Below are 15,441 nucleotides of genomic sequence, written 5' to 3'. Positions count from 1 at the left end.
TATATTTGCTACTATCAAAAATAAAGATCAGCCATCATCATTGCTTCATGACCATCCCCAAACAAACATAAAACTAACCCCAGAACTGATCCCCCTCCAAAAACCAAACAAAAATACAAACCATGATGATAAACCATCAGCTAATCACCCATCAAATCTTGTTCTTGTAGCTTATAAAAAGCATGACAAAAAGCCTGGGGTCTGCATCCCCTGGGCATTTGGTTTCTCTACAGGGGAAATGAGGTCCCTGGAGCTGCATCCCCCTAGGGCAGCCCATCCTGTTAGCGTTCAAAACCACATAATCACATAAGTGATTATATGCAGTGCTTTTATTAAGAGCTTTGCGAATTGGGGTATTAGAACCCACATCTAATTCCGACCATACATCCGAGATGAACGTGTTTTTATACTCTATCATTGTATAACTTTTGTGCTAATTATTAAACTTAAATTGTTCTATTGTATACACAGTTTTCAGCTAAAGATAGCCCCCTTAAATTTCCAACATAGTTTCTCACGATTCTTCTTATGGTTATATAATAATTATATTTAATTACTAAACAATCATCACATCTAACAATCATATCACTTATCATACTGCTTACGCAGGCGCGGCGATCTGAGAAAACACAAAGCCGACCACTTTCAAAGTTCTATCTTTAACATTTTCCAGGGCTCCACTATCAATCCCACCCCCGTGGAGAGCACTCCTGCGGCCTCACCGATCACACTGCAGAGCAGGCGCAGGCTGGTGGTGTCACCCTCGCCGCTGTCCCGCGGGTTGTCCTTCCAGGACGGTGGCAGTGGGATCCGGAGGCCGATGGGGCGGTGGAACTTCCTCCGCCGCGGCTCCACGGTGACAATGGGGCTGAAGGTGGCTTGGTTCCCCAGCAGCTTGGTCACCAACTCATCAGGCACAGGCTGTGCCTGTGGGGAGCACAAGGAGGGACATCAGGGATGGTTTTTCCCCAGAAGCATGTCTGGGCCCCAGGCCAGGCTCTCTGAGGCTCACCTGCAGGGCCAGCCTCACTCTCTTGGTGACAGCAGCGTCTGGGAAGGTGGCCTGCACCATGGGCACCAGTGTGCTTTTCAAACACCCTCCCTCAGGGCCGATCATGTCGCAGTCCTGGCAAATCCGGGACATGACCACGAAGTAGAGGGGGAAGTCGGTGGTGATGATGCGGCAGACGCGCTTCTTGTCCAGCTCCTCCTGGCTCTCCAGCTCTGCAGGGGTAGCACAGCCATCAAACATTGCTCAAAACCAATTCTGTGGATGTCAGTGCTCATACACCAAGCTTGTAGCTGTCACTGCTCATACACCAAGCCCGTGGCTGTCCCTACTCATACACTAAGCCCATGTCTGCCACTCAGTGCTCATACACCAAGCCTGTGTCTGCCACTCAACACCCCACCATGCTACACTGACCACACCACTCTGCCCCACGCCACCTTCCAGCCAACTGCAGCCTGCATAACCCTCTTCTTATCCAGCTCCTCCTGGCTCTCCAGCTCTGCAAGGGCAGAATATCCATCACTGCTCATACATCAAGCCTGTGGATGTCATTCAGTGCTCATACACTGAGCCTGTGTCTGTCACTCGGTGCTCATACACCAGTCCTGTGGCTGTCACTGCTCATACACCAATTCTGTGGCTATCACTGCTCATACACCAAGCCTGTGACTGTCAGTGCTCATACACTGAGCCTGTGGATGTCACTTGGTGCTCATACACCAAGCCTGTTGATGTCACTCAACGCCCCACCACGCCACACTGACCACACCACTCAGCCCCACGCCACCTCCCAGGCCACCTGCAGCCTTTAGGCAGCTGCCAGGCGCGCAGCCCCTGCCCTGCTGTCCCCTCACCCTCGTCCATGCCGTTGAGCAGCTGGTCCATGTAGCTCTCCTCGTAGCGGTTGCGGTGCTCCTTCCACACGGAGCCGTTCTCGCTGCGCAGCACCACCAGCTCGCGGTCCCCACGCCCATAGGAGGCAAAGTGGGGGATCTCCACGATGACAGGGCTGCAGAGAGCACAGGAGGGACACTGGCACCCACAAGGACATGCAGGCAGCAAGGTGGCCCTGGGGAAGCAGTGCTGACCTCCCTCTCTCTGCCAAAGAGGGCTCTGCACCTGGTGGCTGCTCAGAGCTTTTGTGACACTGCTCTGTTACTGTTGAATGACTCATGACAGAAACACATTGCACCCCACAAAGAGGTGGGATGTCTGTCGGAGACATCTTTTATGGAAAATCCTTTCCTTAGGATTTTTCCTCCTGAGAAGCTGGGAGGCCTCAGGAACAAAATGGAAACATTGATTATCTGCTGCTGTGGAATGCAACAGGTGCATCTGTGATTGGTCTCATGTTGTTTCTAATTAATGGCCAATCACAGCCCAGCTGGCTTGGACAGAGAGCTGAGCCAAACTATTGTTATCATTCTTTGCTATTCTATCCTTAGCTAGCCTTCTGATTAGATCCTTTCTTCTATTTTTTTAGTACAGTTTTAATGTAATATATATCATAAAATAATAAATCAAGCCTTCTGAAACATGGAGTCAGATCCTCATCTCTTCCCTCAACCAAGAGCCCTTGTGAACACCACTACAGGATGTCTTCTGTAGCGACCTCAAGAAGCAGATAGAGGCAGAATTCTTGCCCTGCGTGGCAAAGCCCTCCAGAAGAATCCAGATCTGCTCCCAGTCCTGCTGTGGGCATCCCAGTCTGCCCTTCTTATCCCAGCAGTGCTCACCTGAGGAACTGGGCACCAGCAGGCCCCAGAGCAATGATCCGACTGCCCAGGCCCTCCTCCTCGGCCAGGGGAGGGGGTGCAGGCAGCTTTTGGGGTTTCACCAGGCGGCAGGTGATGCGGGTGGGCGCCGCGCAGGCGCGGGGCGGGATGACCACGCGCAGCCCGTGGTGCCGGCTGCCCCGCATGGAGCCACCACGAGCATCCACCATGAAGCTCACCAGGAACCTGCAGGGGATAGAATCACGGGGATGTGGGCATCTTGTGGCCAGAGCATGCATGTGTCGCAGACATCTTTTATGGAAAATCCTTTCTTTAGGATTTTTTCCTCCTGAGAAGCTGGGAGGCCTCAGGAACAAAATGTAAACAATGGTTATCTGCTGCTGTGGAATGCAACAGGTGCATCTGTGATTGGTCCATGTTGGATGTTTCTAATTAATGGCCAATCACAGCCCAGCTGGCTCAGACAGAGAGTCCAAGACAGAGCCTTTCTTATTATTCTATTCTATTCTATTCTATTCTATTCTATTCCATTCCATTCCATTCCATTCTATCCTTAGCTAGTTTTCTGATTAAACTTTTTCTTCTATTCTTTTAGTATAGTTTTAATGGAATATATATAATAAAATAATAAATCAAGCCTTCTGAAACAGAGTCAGACCCTCATCTCTTCCCTCATCCAAAAACCCCTGTGAACACGGTCACGTGCATGTGCTGCCGGGGCTGGGCACTCACCCTGTGTGCACGGGGCTGGCCACTGGGCTGATGTTGTCTGAGGTCTCCGTGGCTGGGCTGCTGGGGATCAGAGAGTCCTCATCGAACTCTTTGGAGGGCTGTGAAAGGCAGGGAAGAGATTTTGTGGGCAAAGGGTCCTGCCTGGGGGTGCTGAGCCTGCCCACCCTTACACTGGACCATCCTGTACCGTCGGGTCAGTGCCCATTACCCACCACACACTTGAGCTCTGTGGTGACGGGGAATGCCTGGGGGAGGCCGTGGCAGGCTGTGTGTCATGCTCACCTCCTGTGGGGACACCGAGGGTGCATGCAGCAGGCTGACTTGCTCAGCTTCTGTCTCCACAGGTCCTACCTGCTCAGTCTCCTCAGCTCTGGTCACCACAGTTTCAGGTGGGACGCAGGGCACCTGCAGGACAGCTGGAGACTCCACCCTGCCAGGAGAGGGTTAGTGAGAGCCACGGAAGTGTTAGGGACCCTCAGCCCCTGCCCATCCATCCCCACAGAGTCCTGGGGCCACTGGATAAAGGTAAATTAAGCAGCAGCCCCATGTCCTGCTGCAGGAACAGCACTGAGCAGTTTTGCCTGCTGCGAGGGCTCAGTGATCTGCTCCTTGCATTTGCCAGCTGTGCCAGCCCATGAGGGCTCAGTGACCTGTTCCTTGCATTGAGTTTTACGTGCCCCTTGCCCAGCACAAGGCTGGTCCTGTGCCCTGTACCTGCTCCCTCCCCACCACGCAGCGTCTCTTACGTTTGCTCCAGTGTCGTCGTGGCCATGAACTCCAGCAGCTCTCTTTTGCCTTCCTGCTCCCTGAGATCCGGTGTCTTGGGCTTTGCAACCAGCTCTTCCTCTGAAACCAAGAGTTGGCTCAGCAAGCAGAGGCGGATGGACAAGGGAACACAGATACCCAGCCCTTGGGCCCATCCCTGCTGGACACACACACACACACACACACACACACACACACACTCTTGCCCTCAGCCAGACACAGGGAGGGCTTTGCTGCTGCCAGAATGGCAGGACAGGGGGACAGGGGCTGTGGGGGCCACTGGGAAACCTGGCTGCTCCCAAACTCTTTCTCACAGCACCAAACACAGTGCAGGGGGTGCTTTACACTTTGGTGCCTGGCACAGGGACATGGGCACCACTGGGGGTGCAGGAGGCTGCCCTAACACTGATGCCACTGGAAGCACAGAGCTCTGCTAATACTGACCGCTGGCCTCATTAATACCTGCTAATTAGCTCATCAGGGTTTGGCTCTGGCTGTGTCCTGTGGGAAGGGTGTCCTGCACTTCCTGCAGCAGACAGAGTGCCCCAGAGATGGGGAGGGGACCACAGCAAGAGAGACCTTTGAGCTCTCAGGTTAATCCCTGCTCTTCTCACAGCACCAAACACAGTGCAGAGACTGCAGGGGATGCCTCACACTTTGATGCCTGGCACAGGGTCATAGGCACCACTGGGGGATGTTAGGAGTATTAGGAGGCTGCCCTAACACTACCTCTCACTGGAGGCACAGAGCTCTGCCAATGCCGACCACTGGCCCCATTAATACCTGCTAATTAGCTAATCAAGGTTTGGCTCTGGTCTGTGCCCTGTGCGAAGGGTGTTCTGCACTTCCTGCAGCAGAGTGCCCCAGAGATGGGCAGGGGATCACAGCAACAGAGACCTTTGAGACCTTTGAGGCCTTTGAGCCACAGCAAAAGAGACCCCTGAGCTCTCGGGTGAATCCCTGCTCTGGCCAGGGTGGCGTGGGGCAGTTGTGGAGGGATTGTCACAGTTCCAGGGATTGTCACAGCGCCAGGCTCCTCCACCTGCCGTGGACAGGGCTCTGACAGGGGGTTCAGGCTCCTCCTGGGTGGGAGGATGCCCGCTCATGCAGTCACACCACAGCAAGCAGCACGGACACGGTTGGCAGGGCAGGATGGCAGGGCTGGCTCTGCAGAGCAGCAGCGAGGCTCAGCAATGGACATGGCGTGCGGATGGTCAGTGGCCATGGGGTGAAATGGGCCATTGAGCTGGGGCAGGGGACACATTTCATACCCATTACTGTGACATGAGCAGTGCCTGCAAAGTAAGAAGAGGCAAAAGTGAGGTGTTGGTCGGGAGGGTGCAGGAGCAAACCAGCTGCAGCTGGGCTGGCAGCTGGGACCCTCCTTGCCTGAGCAAGGCACAGTGGGGGCTCTGCACGCCCTGGGGCTCTCTGCACAGTCCCTGGCGCACAGGATCACGGAGATATCCAGAGATATCCCTCCTGCACAGTGCAGGGAAGCACCCAAGGCAGGAGGTGACACCTCAGGAGCCTGGTGGGCTTCCCTCATCCTCTCTGCAAGACCCCAGCAGGGCCCACACAGCTCCCTGGCCTGGGGGTGTCCCTGTTCCAGCAGGAACACCAGTGCCATCCCCTTGGCACTGACCCAGCAGCGTGGCAGAGCTTTGGGAGGGTGGGACCCAACTCCCAGCCCTCACCTTCATCCTCTGACACGTCCAGAATCTCGTCCACAGTCTCTGGGAAGCTCATGCGGTGCTTGTCGCCAACAGACTGTGGGAGCAGAGAGAGCAGGGTCAGAGGAAGCCTACAGGGATGTGACAAAACCAAAACTATCCATTGTTCCCTTAAAAAGGAAATAAACCCAGAAGTTTCTCTCCTCAATTGGGTAAAAAGACACCTCGTAGGACCTGGGGACTTCACCTCAAACATAAGGATAGCTAATTGGACAGGAGCCAAAAAGTCTTGTATAGGAATGTGCCCCCTGTGAAGGAGTTACAAAACTCTCCTATGTCCCCTTAAAAAGGAAAAGAGCCCAGAAGTTTCTCTCCTCAATTCGTTGAAAAGACACCTCATAGGACCTGAAATTTAAGGGTACCTCAAATTTAAGGATACCCAACGGGACAGGAGCCAAAAAATCTTGTATAGGAATGTGCTCTCTGTTGACAGAATGACAGAACTATCCTTTGTCCCCTTAAAAAGGAAAGAAGCCCTCTCCTCAGTTAGGTGAAAAGACATCTCACAGAAGCTCCACCTCAAACTTAAGGATACCCAATTGCACAGAAGCCAAAAAGTCCTGCCTGAGCAATTTACTAGAAAAAGAAGAGAACAAAGAAACTAATTGCTTTTGTGAGGTGTTTTACAAGGACCTCTTGCACCTGGCTTGGTTTTCTCTGTAAAAAGCTTTGTTATTTTGCCTTTTATTAAAACCTTTTTGTTTCCAACACTGCCACAGAAGCCATCCTGCTGATTTTATGCCTTCTGAGGTAGCTGAGCTATCTTGGGTGTGGAATAGATCTCCAACAGATCTCTTATGAAACCTGGTTGAAGGAGAATCCTATTTTTCTGCACAGCTGCCTGCAGCTGATTCCTTACACTTGGGCTGGGCACCTCATAGGACTGGGGCACCCATCTGCAGACCTTTCCCAGCCCCAGCCCTCCTCCTGCCCAGCATCCTGGCCCCCAGGGTCTCACCGGGATGTCAGTCTCCTCTGTGACAATCTTGAGCACGTCGGTGACAGAGATGTAGCCGAGGCGCTTTGCGATGGCCAGGGGAGTGGTGCCGTTCTGTGCAGGGAGCAAAGAGGGTCAGCAGCAGGCACGGGGCAGCTCAGGGAGCTTCCTGAGCTCTCCAGAGTGCAGAGGGGCAGGGATGCGTGGCACTCACTGTGCTGATCTCGTTGGGGGATGCTCCGTGCTTGAGCAGCAGCGTCACCACGTCCGTGTGGCCCTGCTGGGCTGCCTGGTGCAGGGGGGTGTAGCCCAGCTGCAGGGGAGGACAGAGCGTGCTGAAATCAGTTCTGCGAGGTGCTGCCCCAGAAATGCCCCCAGGCCTCACACCTGGAGCATTGGGACAGCTGCACTTCCCCATCAACCCGCGTGTGCTGCCTGTGGCCATGATATTTTCTGAAAATTCCCTTTGCCAGGATTTTTCTCCTGAGAAGCCTCAGAGGAAATGAAAAACAGTAATTATCTGCTGCTGTGGAATGCAACAGGTGCATCTTTGATTGGTCCATGTTGGTTGTTTCTAATTAATGGCCAATCACAGTCGAGCTGGCTCGGACTCTCTGAGAGTCGCGAACCTTTGTTATCTTTCCATTCTATTCCTTCCAAGCCTTCTGATGAAATCCTTTCTTCTATTCTTTTAGTATATTTCCAATATATAATTTTCTTTTAATATAATATATATAATAAAATAATAAATCAGCCTTCTGAAACATGGAGTCAGGATTCTCATCTCTTCCCTCTGGGACCCTTGTGAACACCACCACATTTGCCCATGGCAGAAGGGTCCTTGGAGTTCTGTACCTTGGTCTTGGCATTGACATCTGCTTGGTGCTGCAGCAGAAACTTCACCAGCTTGATGTTCCCGTAATGGCTGGCCACGTGCAGAGGGGTGTAGCCCATCTGAAAGACAAGATCAGGTCTCTGTGTGCCCTCCCCACTGCTCTCTGCCCTTCTGGCAGTGGATATGCTCATCCCACAGGCAATCCCCCGTGCATGGAGGATGAGGCACACACGTGGGGGCTCCCCAAAAGCCCAAGACTAAATCACAGAGCTTCAAATGCTCCACCATGGAGGTGAGCTATGGGAGCAGGCAAGAATCACCCCTCCAGAGAGCTGGGGGGAAGAGGAGGAAAAGTCCCCAGGATACAGGTAAAATGGTAAGGATGCCTGCTAGAAGGAGTCTCTTGCAGAAATACAAAGAAAAGAATAAAAAGAGGTCAATGCACTACTTTACCCTGGTCGTTGCATCCACCGTGACTCCATGCTTCACCAGAACATCAGCAACCTGCACATGCCCCTCTTGGGCCACGAGGTGGAGAGGAGTCAGGCCACTCTGCAAAGAGAGGGGGTCTCAGCACGGTGGCAGCTCCAGACTCTCTGGGGTCTCCAGCCTGGCAAACTGACTGACACAGGGCACTGCTGCCCAAAGGAGGGGCTGGACCACCCTCCAGACTGCTGTTCTCTGCTATTCCAGGGGATGCGCCACCTTCCAGACTGCTGTTCCCTGCTGTTCCCTGCTGTTCCCTGCTGTTCCCTGCTGCCTGGTTTGCCCCCAGCCTGGCAGGATGCTCTGGTACAACTTACTGCCGCAGACATCTTTTTATGAAAATCCTTTCCTTAGGATTTTTTCCTGCTGAGAAGCTGAGAGCTTTCAGCAACAAAATGCAAACAATGGTTATCTGCTGCTGCGGAATGCAACAGGTGCATCTGTGATTGGTCTCATGTGGGTGTTTCTAATTAATGGACAATCACAGCCCAGTTAGCTTGGACTCTCCGTCTGAGACACAAATCTTTGTTATTCATTCCTTTCTATTCTTAGCTTATCTAGCCTTCTGAGATGAAACTTTTCCTTCTATTCTTTAGTATAATTGTAATATATACACCATAAAATAATAAATCAAGCCTTGTGACAAACGGAGCCAGATCTCCGTCTCTGAAAACCCCTGTGAGCACCGCCACAACTCACCTTGTTGCCCAGGTTGCCGTTGGCTTGTTTGGAGAAGAGCAGAGCCACCATGTCGGCGTGGCCCTCCTGGGCAGCCAGGTGCAGGGGGGTGACTCCCTGCACGGACTCGGCGTTGGCAGAGGCGCCGTACTGCAGCAGGCTGCTGGCCACCTCCATCTGGTTCTGCTTGGCAGCGATGTGCAGCGGGGTGTACCCGTTCTGCAGGGGGAGAGAGGCTCGTGGCAGTGCTCAGCCATGCCAGGCAGGGCTCAAGGGACAGGAGGTGCCACCCTGCCCTTCCTGGCTGCCTCCTGAGCTCAGGGATGTCCCCCCAACACCATCTCTGTGACAGCAACCAGCCCTGCACTGATGCCAAATCCCGCTCACTCTTCAAATCAGCACAAACGGGTTTTAAAGACCACCTGCTTCAGGTTTGACTATTGTGGGCTCTCCTAGAGTTTTCTACACATGAATTTCTGCAGCAGTGTGATGTCGCCCTGATTTTTAAAGATTTTCTAAGCCTTTTGAAGTTTACATTCTTATAACAAATTTTCTCACACGCTTTCTGTACATAACTTATTGTTTTGCATTCTTTTATGGAGGAGGAGAATTTAATAAACTGTTGGTTTGTCCAGTGTCATTGGAGAGGTGACACCGTCACGCTCCAATCCGCTGTCACTTTTGGAAATCTATAAATGTTGGAGTCAGAAAATAAACTTCAATTTTTCTTCACCTTGTGTGCCATTGTGTTGTTTGGTGCCCTATAATGTCGCAGGCATCTTTTATGAAAAATCCTTTCCTTAGGATTTTTCCTCCTGAGAAGCTGGGAGGCCTCAGGAACAAAATGTAAACCATGGTTATCTGCTGCTGTGGAATGCAACAGGTGCATCTGTGATTGGTCTCGTGTGGTTGTTTCTAACTAATAGCCAATCACAGTCAGCTGGCTCGGACAGAGAGTCCGAGACAGAGCCTTTGTTATCATTCTTTGCTATTCTATTCCTAGCTAGCTTTCTGATGAAATCCTTTCTTCTATTCTTTTAGTATAGTTTTAATGTAATATAAATAATAAAATAATAAATCAAGCCTTCTGAAACAAGGAGCCAGATCCTCCTCTCTTCCCCAGTCCATTATAGCGTGAACACCGTCACAGCATAACGACAACGTGCACCCTCCTGGGGCAGACACAGGGATGAGCCTGGCTGAGGTGTGGAGCTAAAATCCCAGCACACAGGGATCAGGAAGCAGCACACAGCACCAGCATTCAGGCAGAGCCTGCAGGGCCTCGGGCCGTGCCCGTGCTGCAGAGCAGAGCAGAGCGGAGCAGCTGGCAGCACCCGCTGCCCGGCTGGCACACAGGCTGGCACTGACACAGGCACACCGCGGGCTGGCACCGGCACCTGCCCCGTGCCAGGGAAATTAACCCACAAACACCAGAGGGTTGTGTCCAAAAAGGAGACAGAGGAGTCCTTTGACTTTATTCCAATCAAGGCAGAGGCCATGGGGCATCCCCTGGGGTCTCTCCAATTATTGGAGGATGCAGCCTCCCTTTTTATCCCAATTTCCAGCCACATTTCCCTTCTCTCTTTCCCCATTGGCTGAGGTGCTTGAGAGTTTCAGACTCCCCAAAACCTAATCCCGAAGACTTCCCTCTAATGTAAAACCCTCCCCCTAATTTTTAATTCTTACAGAATTTAGGGGTTTTTCCCCATTTCTGAGGTACTTGAGAGTTTCAGCTCCCCAGAACACCTGATCCCAAAGATTTCCCTCTAAGGTACAACCCTCCTTTTAGTTTTTAATTCTTACAGAATTTATGGGTTTTTCTTCCCATTTCTGAGGTACTTGAGAGGTTCAGACTTCCCAAAACGCCTGATCCCGAAGATTTCCCTCTAATGTACAACCCTCCCTTTCAATTTTTAATTCTTATGGAATTTAGGGGTTTTCCCCATTGTTTCTTTCATCTTTCAATGTCTAATTTCATTTACCAGCAAAGCTAAAGTTTATTTGCAAAAGCAAATATATTCTTCCATTCATCAATCAGTGGAATCCTTCCCCTTGCTTCTTTCATCACCCAGCGCTGGTTTTATCTCCCAGCAGACCCACAGCTTGTTTGTAAAGACAAATCCCCCATTCCTCTCACCAGCCTGTCTGCACGGGGGAGAGGGAAGTGCCAGATGGGGAGGGCTGGCACCAGCAGCCACTTGGCTGTTTTGAGGATGCAGCTTTTGCAAACAGCTCGGCAGGCAAGGCGCCTGCTGGTGGGCTCTGTGGGGAGATGCTGCTCGCCACGCTCAGGCTCAGAGCTCTCGCAAGCCTGTGGGTTTTCTGACTCACTGCTTCATAGCTGCATGCAAACATTTGCCTGTGCTTTCCCAAGCTGCCAGACTGCAGCGCTGCTCTGCAGGACTTGCCATGGAAACACGTTCCCCACGCAGCAGCCAGCATGCTGCTAGCAGGGCCATGCCTGACACAGCCTAGCTGCTGGAGCAGGACCATTGCCTGGCACCCTGCCTGCCTGCTCCACCTGCTCTGAGGACATCAGTGTGCCTCATGGAGAGAGCCTGGTGCTGATCAGTCCCTCGTGCATTCCCTGAGTGCCAGGGTTGTGGGGCAATGCTGGCCCCAGGCTGGCACTGGACACAGAGCACATCCCACATCCCCACATCCCCATATCCCCATATCCCCCAATCCCCACATCTCCACACCCCTACATCCCCAAATCCCCATATCCCATATCCTCACATCCCGACATCCCCACATCCCATATCACCCAATCCCCACATTCTCACATCCCCACATCCCCACTGTCACAGACATCTTTTCATGAAAAATCCTTTCCTAAGGATTTTTCCTCCTGAGAAGCTGGGAGGCCTCAGGAACAAAATGTAAACATTGATTATCTGCTGCTGTGGAATGCAACAGGTGCATCTGTGATTGGTCTCATGTGGTTGTTTCTAATTAATGGCCAATCACAGTCAGCTGGCTCGGACAGAGAGTCTGAGACACAAGCCTTTGTTATCATTCTTTGCTATTCTATTCTATTCTATTCTATTCTATTCTATTCTATTCTATTCTATTCTATTCTATTCCATTCCATTCCATTCCATCCCATTCCATTCTTAGTGAGCCTTCTGATGAAATCCTTTCTTCTATTCTTTTAGTATAGTTTTAATGTAATATATATAATGCAATAATAAATCAAGCCTTCTGAAACATGGAGTCAGATCCTCGTCTCTTCCCTCAGTCTGAGACCCCTGTGAACACAGTCATACCCCACATCCCCATATCCCCACATCCCCAAATCCCACATCCCCAAATCCCACATCCCCACATCCCCAAATCCCCACATGCCCACATGCCCAGGGAAGCCCAGCTCAGACTTACCCAGGCTGAGTTGTGTGGGGAGCTGCCCTTGGGAAGCAGCAGCCTGACGATCTCCAGGTTGTTGTGGTGCACAGCCACGTGCAGTGGAGTCAGGCCATTCTGTAGTGGGGCAGAGAGGGCAGGCAGGTGAGACAGAGCCTCTCCCCACACGAGACCACCCCTCCCACTGGAGCAGCTCTCACCTTCCCCGCTGCATTGGGCTGAGCATCATGCGCCAGCAGCAACTCTGCCACATCCACCTTTCCATACTTGGCTGCAACGTGGAGAGGGGTAAATCCTTTCTGAGGAGAAAGGCAGCCCATCACAGGGTGGCAGAGATGAAGGAGAGTGCTGGCACCTGCTGCAACACAGGAGGAGGCTGCCCCTCCTGCCACAGGGACACCGTGCCACCAGCCTTGCCCCAGCTGGGCCGTGCCTCCCGCAGCACTGGGCTCAGCAGCCTACCTTGGTCATGCAGGTCTGTGAGGCTCCCTTCTCCAGCAGGGCCTGGGCTGTGTCCATGTGCCCCTCTCTGGCAGTGATGTGCAGGGGCGTGTGCCCTGCCGTGGTGGCCAGGTTGGGGTTGGCGTTGTTCTCCAGGAGGAGTTTGACCATGCCAGTGTGGCCGATGCGTGCAGCGCAGTGCAGAGGAGTCTGGTCGTCCTGTGAGGGGGGCAAAGGAGCTGTCTGGTGTGAGAGCTTAAATGAGAGATGTGGGACTCTAGGGGGCTCTCCAAAATGCAGTTTATTCTGTCTGAGAGGTTACAGCAGTCCGGGGTCGTGGGTGACAGAGCTGTGCCCACAGCTGTCAGCTCCAGCTGCAGGCAGGCCTGGAGACCCTCTGGTTTTGGTTACATTGCTTTATAAACTTTTCTTTTGGTTACATTGCATTATATACTTTGCTTAGCATCTTAATACAGCAGAATCAATCTATACCTTAACTATTATCTATAGCCTATCATAACTACTGTAATTACCATATTCATGTTACTGTTCTCCAATCACTAAAAGTCAGTGCATTACAGTTTAAGCTAGAAGTTGGTTTTCGGTTTTCTTGCAGCGGAAAATTCTGAGACTTTTTTCCTACTTGTAACTTTGCTGACTTGTTTGCCTGTGCTTTCTGCTTGGTAAAAACATCTTGTTTGGGGTGGGTTTATCTTTTGCACTAAGCTATAAAAATATCGAACTAACACACCCTTTGCCTCCTTGGTTAGCCAGCAAGACTGGCTCAGAAATTCTTTTCTTCAATATCAAAACTTGTTTCCACACTCTATTCTTTCATCAGACTCTACATTTAAAAATCTTTCTGCTAAGCACACGTATCTGTGAGACTTTCTTGCCAAACTTTCATCCTTCCCAACAGTCTGGGCAGAGCAGTCCCTTCTTGTGATGCCAAAGGGATCCCAGCCCTGCTCTAGGCACAGCAAAGGAACCCAGCACCAGCTGTTTCCAGAGGTGATTATCACACAGCTGATTATCCTCTGCACCTACCTTGGCCTTGGCATTGGCTTTGGCTTTGTTCTGCAGCAGGTACTTTGCCACGTCTGTGTGCCCAGCTCTGGCTGCCATGTGCAGAGGAGTCTCTACTTTCTGCGCCAAAGACAGGACAAAGTGGTGAGGCCAAAGGAGGGGAAATGCCATCCTGCAGTCATTCTGAACAAAGGAGAGCAGTGCCAGCACAAAGCAGAAGGCACCAGGGACTGCTCAGGTGAGCAGAGGGTGCAGGACCTGGATATCTTGCTGAACCCCAGTAAGCTGAGCTCCCAAAGCCCCAGCCAGGGTGGGACTCACCACGTTGGACACGTTGGGAGAGGCTCCACGCTGCAGCAGAGTCTTGACGATGGGCAGGTGTCCCATGAAGGCAGCCACATGCAGGGGGGTCAGGCCGGACTGTGAAGAGAAAGGGGACAGAAATCAAGATGGGACTTATGGCCTTGGCGATATCTCCTACTGTCCCCTCCTCCTTCTCCCCAGGACAGGTAAAATCTGAGTCCCCATCTGCCCTAGGAGCCTGGCAGGTGATTGAGGAGGAAACACAGGGAGCTGCTGTGTCCCCTGCATCTCCTTGCCCTTCATGATGATGCTGCCAGACTAAATCTGAGCTGCAAAGAGCACCAAGAAAGGTGCTGGGGGTATGGCAGAAGCAACAGGGACTACACATCTGCCACACATGCAGAATCAAGAGAGCTGAGGGTGGGCTCAGCCCACCTACCTCTGTGACAGCATCAATGGAGGCACCCGTCTTCAGCAGCAGCTCCATCACTCGGATGTGGTTTTTCTTGCAGGCAATATGGAGGGGTGTGAAGCCATTCTGCAGACAGACAGACAGACAGACAGACAGTCATTTGTATGAACTCCCTCCGCTTTGGCCCAGCCTGCCCACTGTCGCAGACATCTTTTATGAAAAATCCTTTTTTAAAAGATTTTTCCTCTTGAGAAGCTGAGAAGCCTCAAGAACAAAATGTAAACATTGGTTATCTGCTGCTGTGGAATGCAATACGTCGATCTATAATTGGTCTCATGTTAGTTGTTTCTAATTAATGGCCAATCACAGTCAGCTGGCTCAGACAGAGAGTCTGAACCACAAACCTTTGTTATCATTCCTTACTATTCTATTCTTAGCTAGCCTTCTGAAGAAACCCTTTCTTCTATTCTTTTAGTATAGTTTTAATGTAATATACATCATAAAATAATAAATCAAGCCTTCTAAAACATAAAGTCAAATCCTCTAAAACATAAAGTCTTGTCCCTCAACCTGACACCCCTGTGAACACCGTCACAGCCCACCCACCCTCCGTTCCTCACCAGGGCTCGGGAGTTGGGCTTGGCCCCCTTCTCCAGCAGCAGCTTGGCCACGCGGTGGTGCCCGCAGTGAGCGGCCACGTGCAGGGGCGTCAGGTGGTCCAGGGTGATGTCGTCGATGTCGGCGCTGTACTGCAGCAGCAGGCGCACGCAGTCCAGGTGGTCGCCCTGGGCCGCCATGTGGATGGGCGACAGGCCATTCTGCAACCACGGAGAAACATGGAGAGCCATGGAGAACCATGGAGAACCGTGGAGAGCCGTGGAGAGCCACGGAGAACCACGGAGAGCCATGGAGAACCACGGAGAACCATGGAGAATCGTGGAGAACCATGGAGAACCACAGAGAGCCATGGAGAACCATGGAG

The 15,441-nt window shown here is 51.9% G+C and overlaps 1 protein-coding gene across 7 annotated transcripts in view; it reads right to left on the bottom strand.

Annotated features, from left to right (window-relative positions):
- The window catches only part of ANK1 (ankyrin 1), a 68,816-nt gene that overhangs the window by 13,685 nt on the left and 39,690 nt on the right, over positions 1-15,441 (bottom strand). For 5 of the 7 annotated variants that reach the window (XM_054294421.1, XM_054294424.1, XM_054294426.1 and 2 more), the window contains exons 10-30: positions 15,080-15,277; positions 14,487-14,585; positions 14,066-14,164; positions 13,766-13,864; positions 12,740-12,937; positions 12,478-12,576; positions 12,296-12,394; positions 8,936-9,133; positions 8,204-8,302; positions 7,771-7,869; positions 7,130-7,228; positions 6,937-7,029; positions 5,943-6,015; positions 5,517-5,540; positions 4,227-4,326; positions 3,763-3,910; positions 3,481-3,578; positions 2,749-2,973; positions 1,867-2,021; positions 1,013-1,224; positions 723-927 (exon numbers count right to left, since the gene is read on the bottom strand). In XM_054294421.1, the coding sequence (XP_054150396.1) occupies positions 723-927; positions 1,013-1,224; positions 1,867-2,021; positions 2,749-2,973; positions 3,481-3,578; positions 3,763-3,910; positions 4,227-4,326; positions 5,517-5,540; positions 5,943-6,015; positions 6,937-7,029; positions 7,130-7,228; positions 7,771-7,869; positions 8,204-8,302; positions 8,936-9,133; positions 12,296-12,394; positions 12,478-12,576; positions 12,740-12,937; positions 13,766-13,864; positions 14,066-14,164; positions 14,487-14,585; positions 15,080-15,277 (2,719 nt within the window). The remainder of the gene's footprint in view (positions 1-722; positions 928-1,012; positions 1,225-1,866; positions 2,022-2,748; positions 2,974-3,480; positions 3,579-3,762; positions 3,911-4,226; positions 4,327-5,516; positions 5,541-5,942; positions 6,016-6,936; positions 7,030-7,129; positions 7,229-7,770; positions 7,870-8,203; positions 8,303-8,935; positions 9,134-12,295; positions 12,395-12,477; positions 12,577-12,739; positions 12,938-13,765; positions 13,865-14,065; positions 14,165-14,486; positions 14,586-15,079; positions 15,278-15,441) is intronic. The other 2 variants (XM_054294423.1, XM_054294422.1) reach the window with 2 other exon arrangements.

The sequence above is a fragment of the Melozone crissalis genome, unplaced genomic scaffold (genome assembly GCF_028551555.1).
Source record: "Melozone crissalis strain CALT ecotype California unplaced genomic scaffold, PUWL_Pcris_2 ptg000247l_1, whole genome shotgun sequence".
Classification (NCBI taxonomy): Eukaryota; Metazoa; Chordata; class Aves; order Passeriformes; family Passerellidae; genus Melozone; species Melozone crissalis.
Note: the sequence above shows the minus strand (reverse complement) of the source record. Positions and strands in the feature narration are given on the sequence as shown.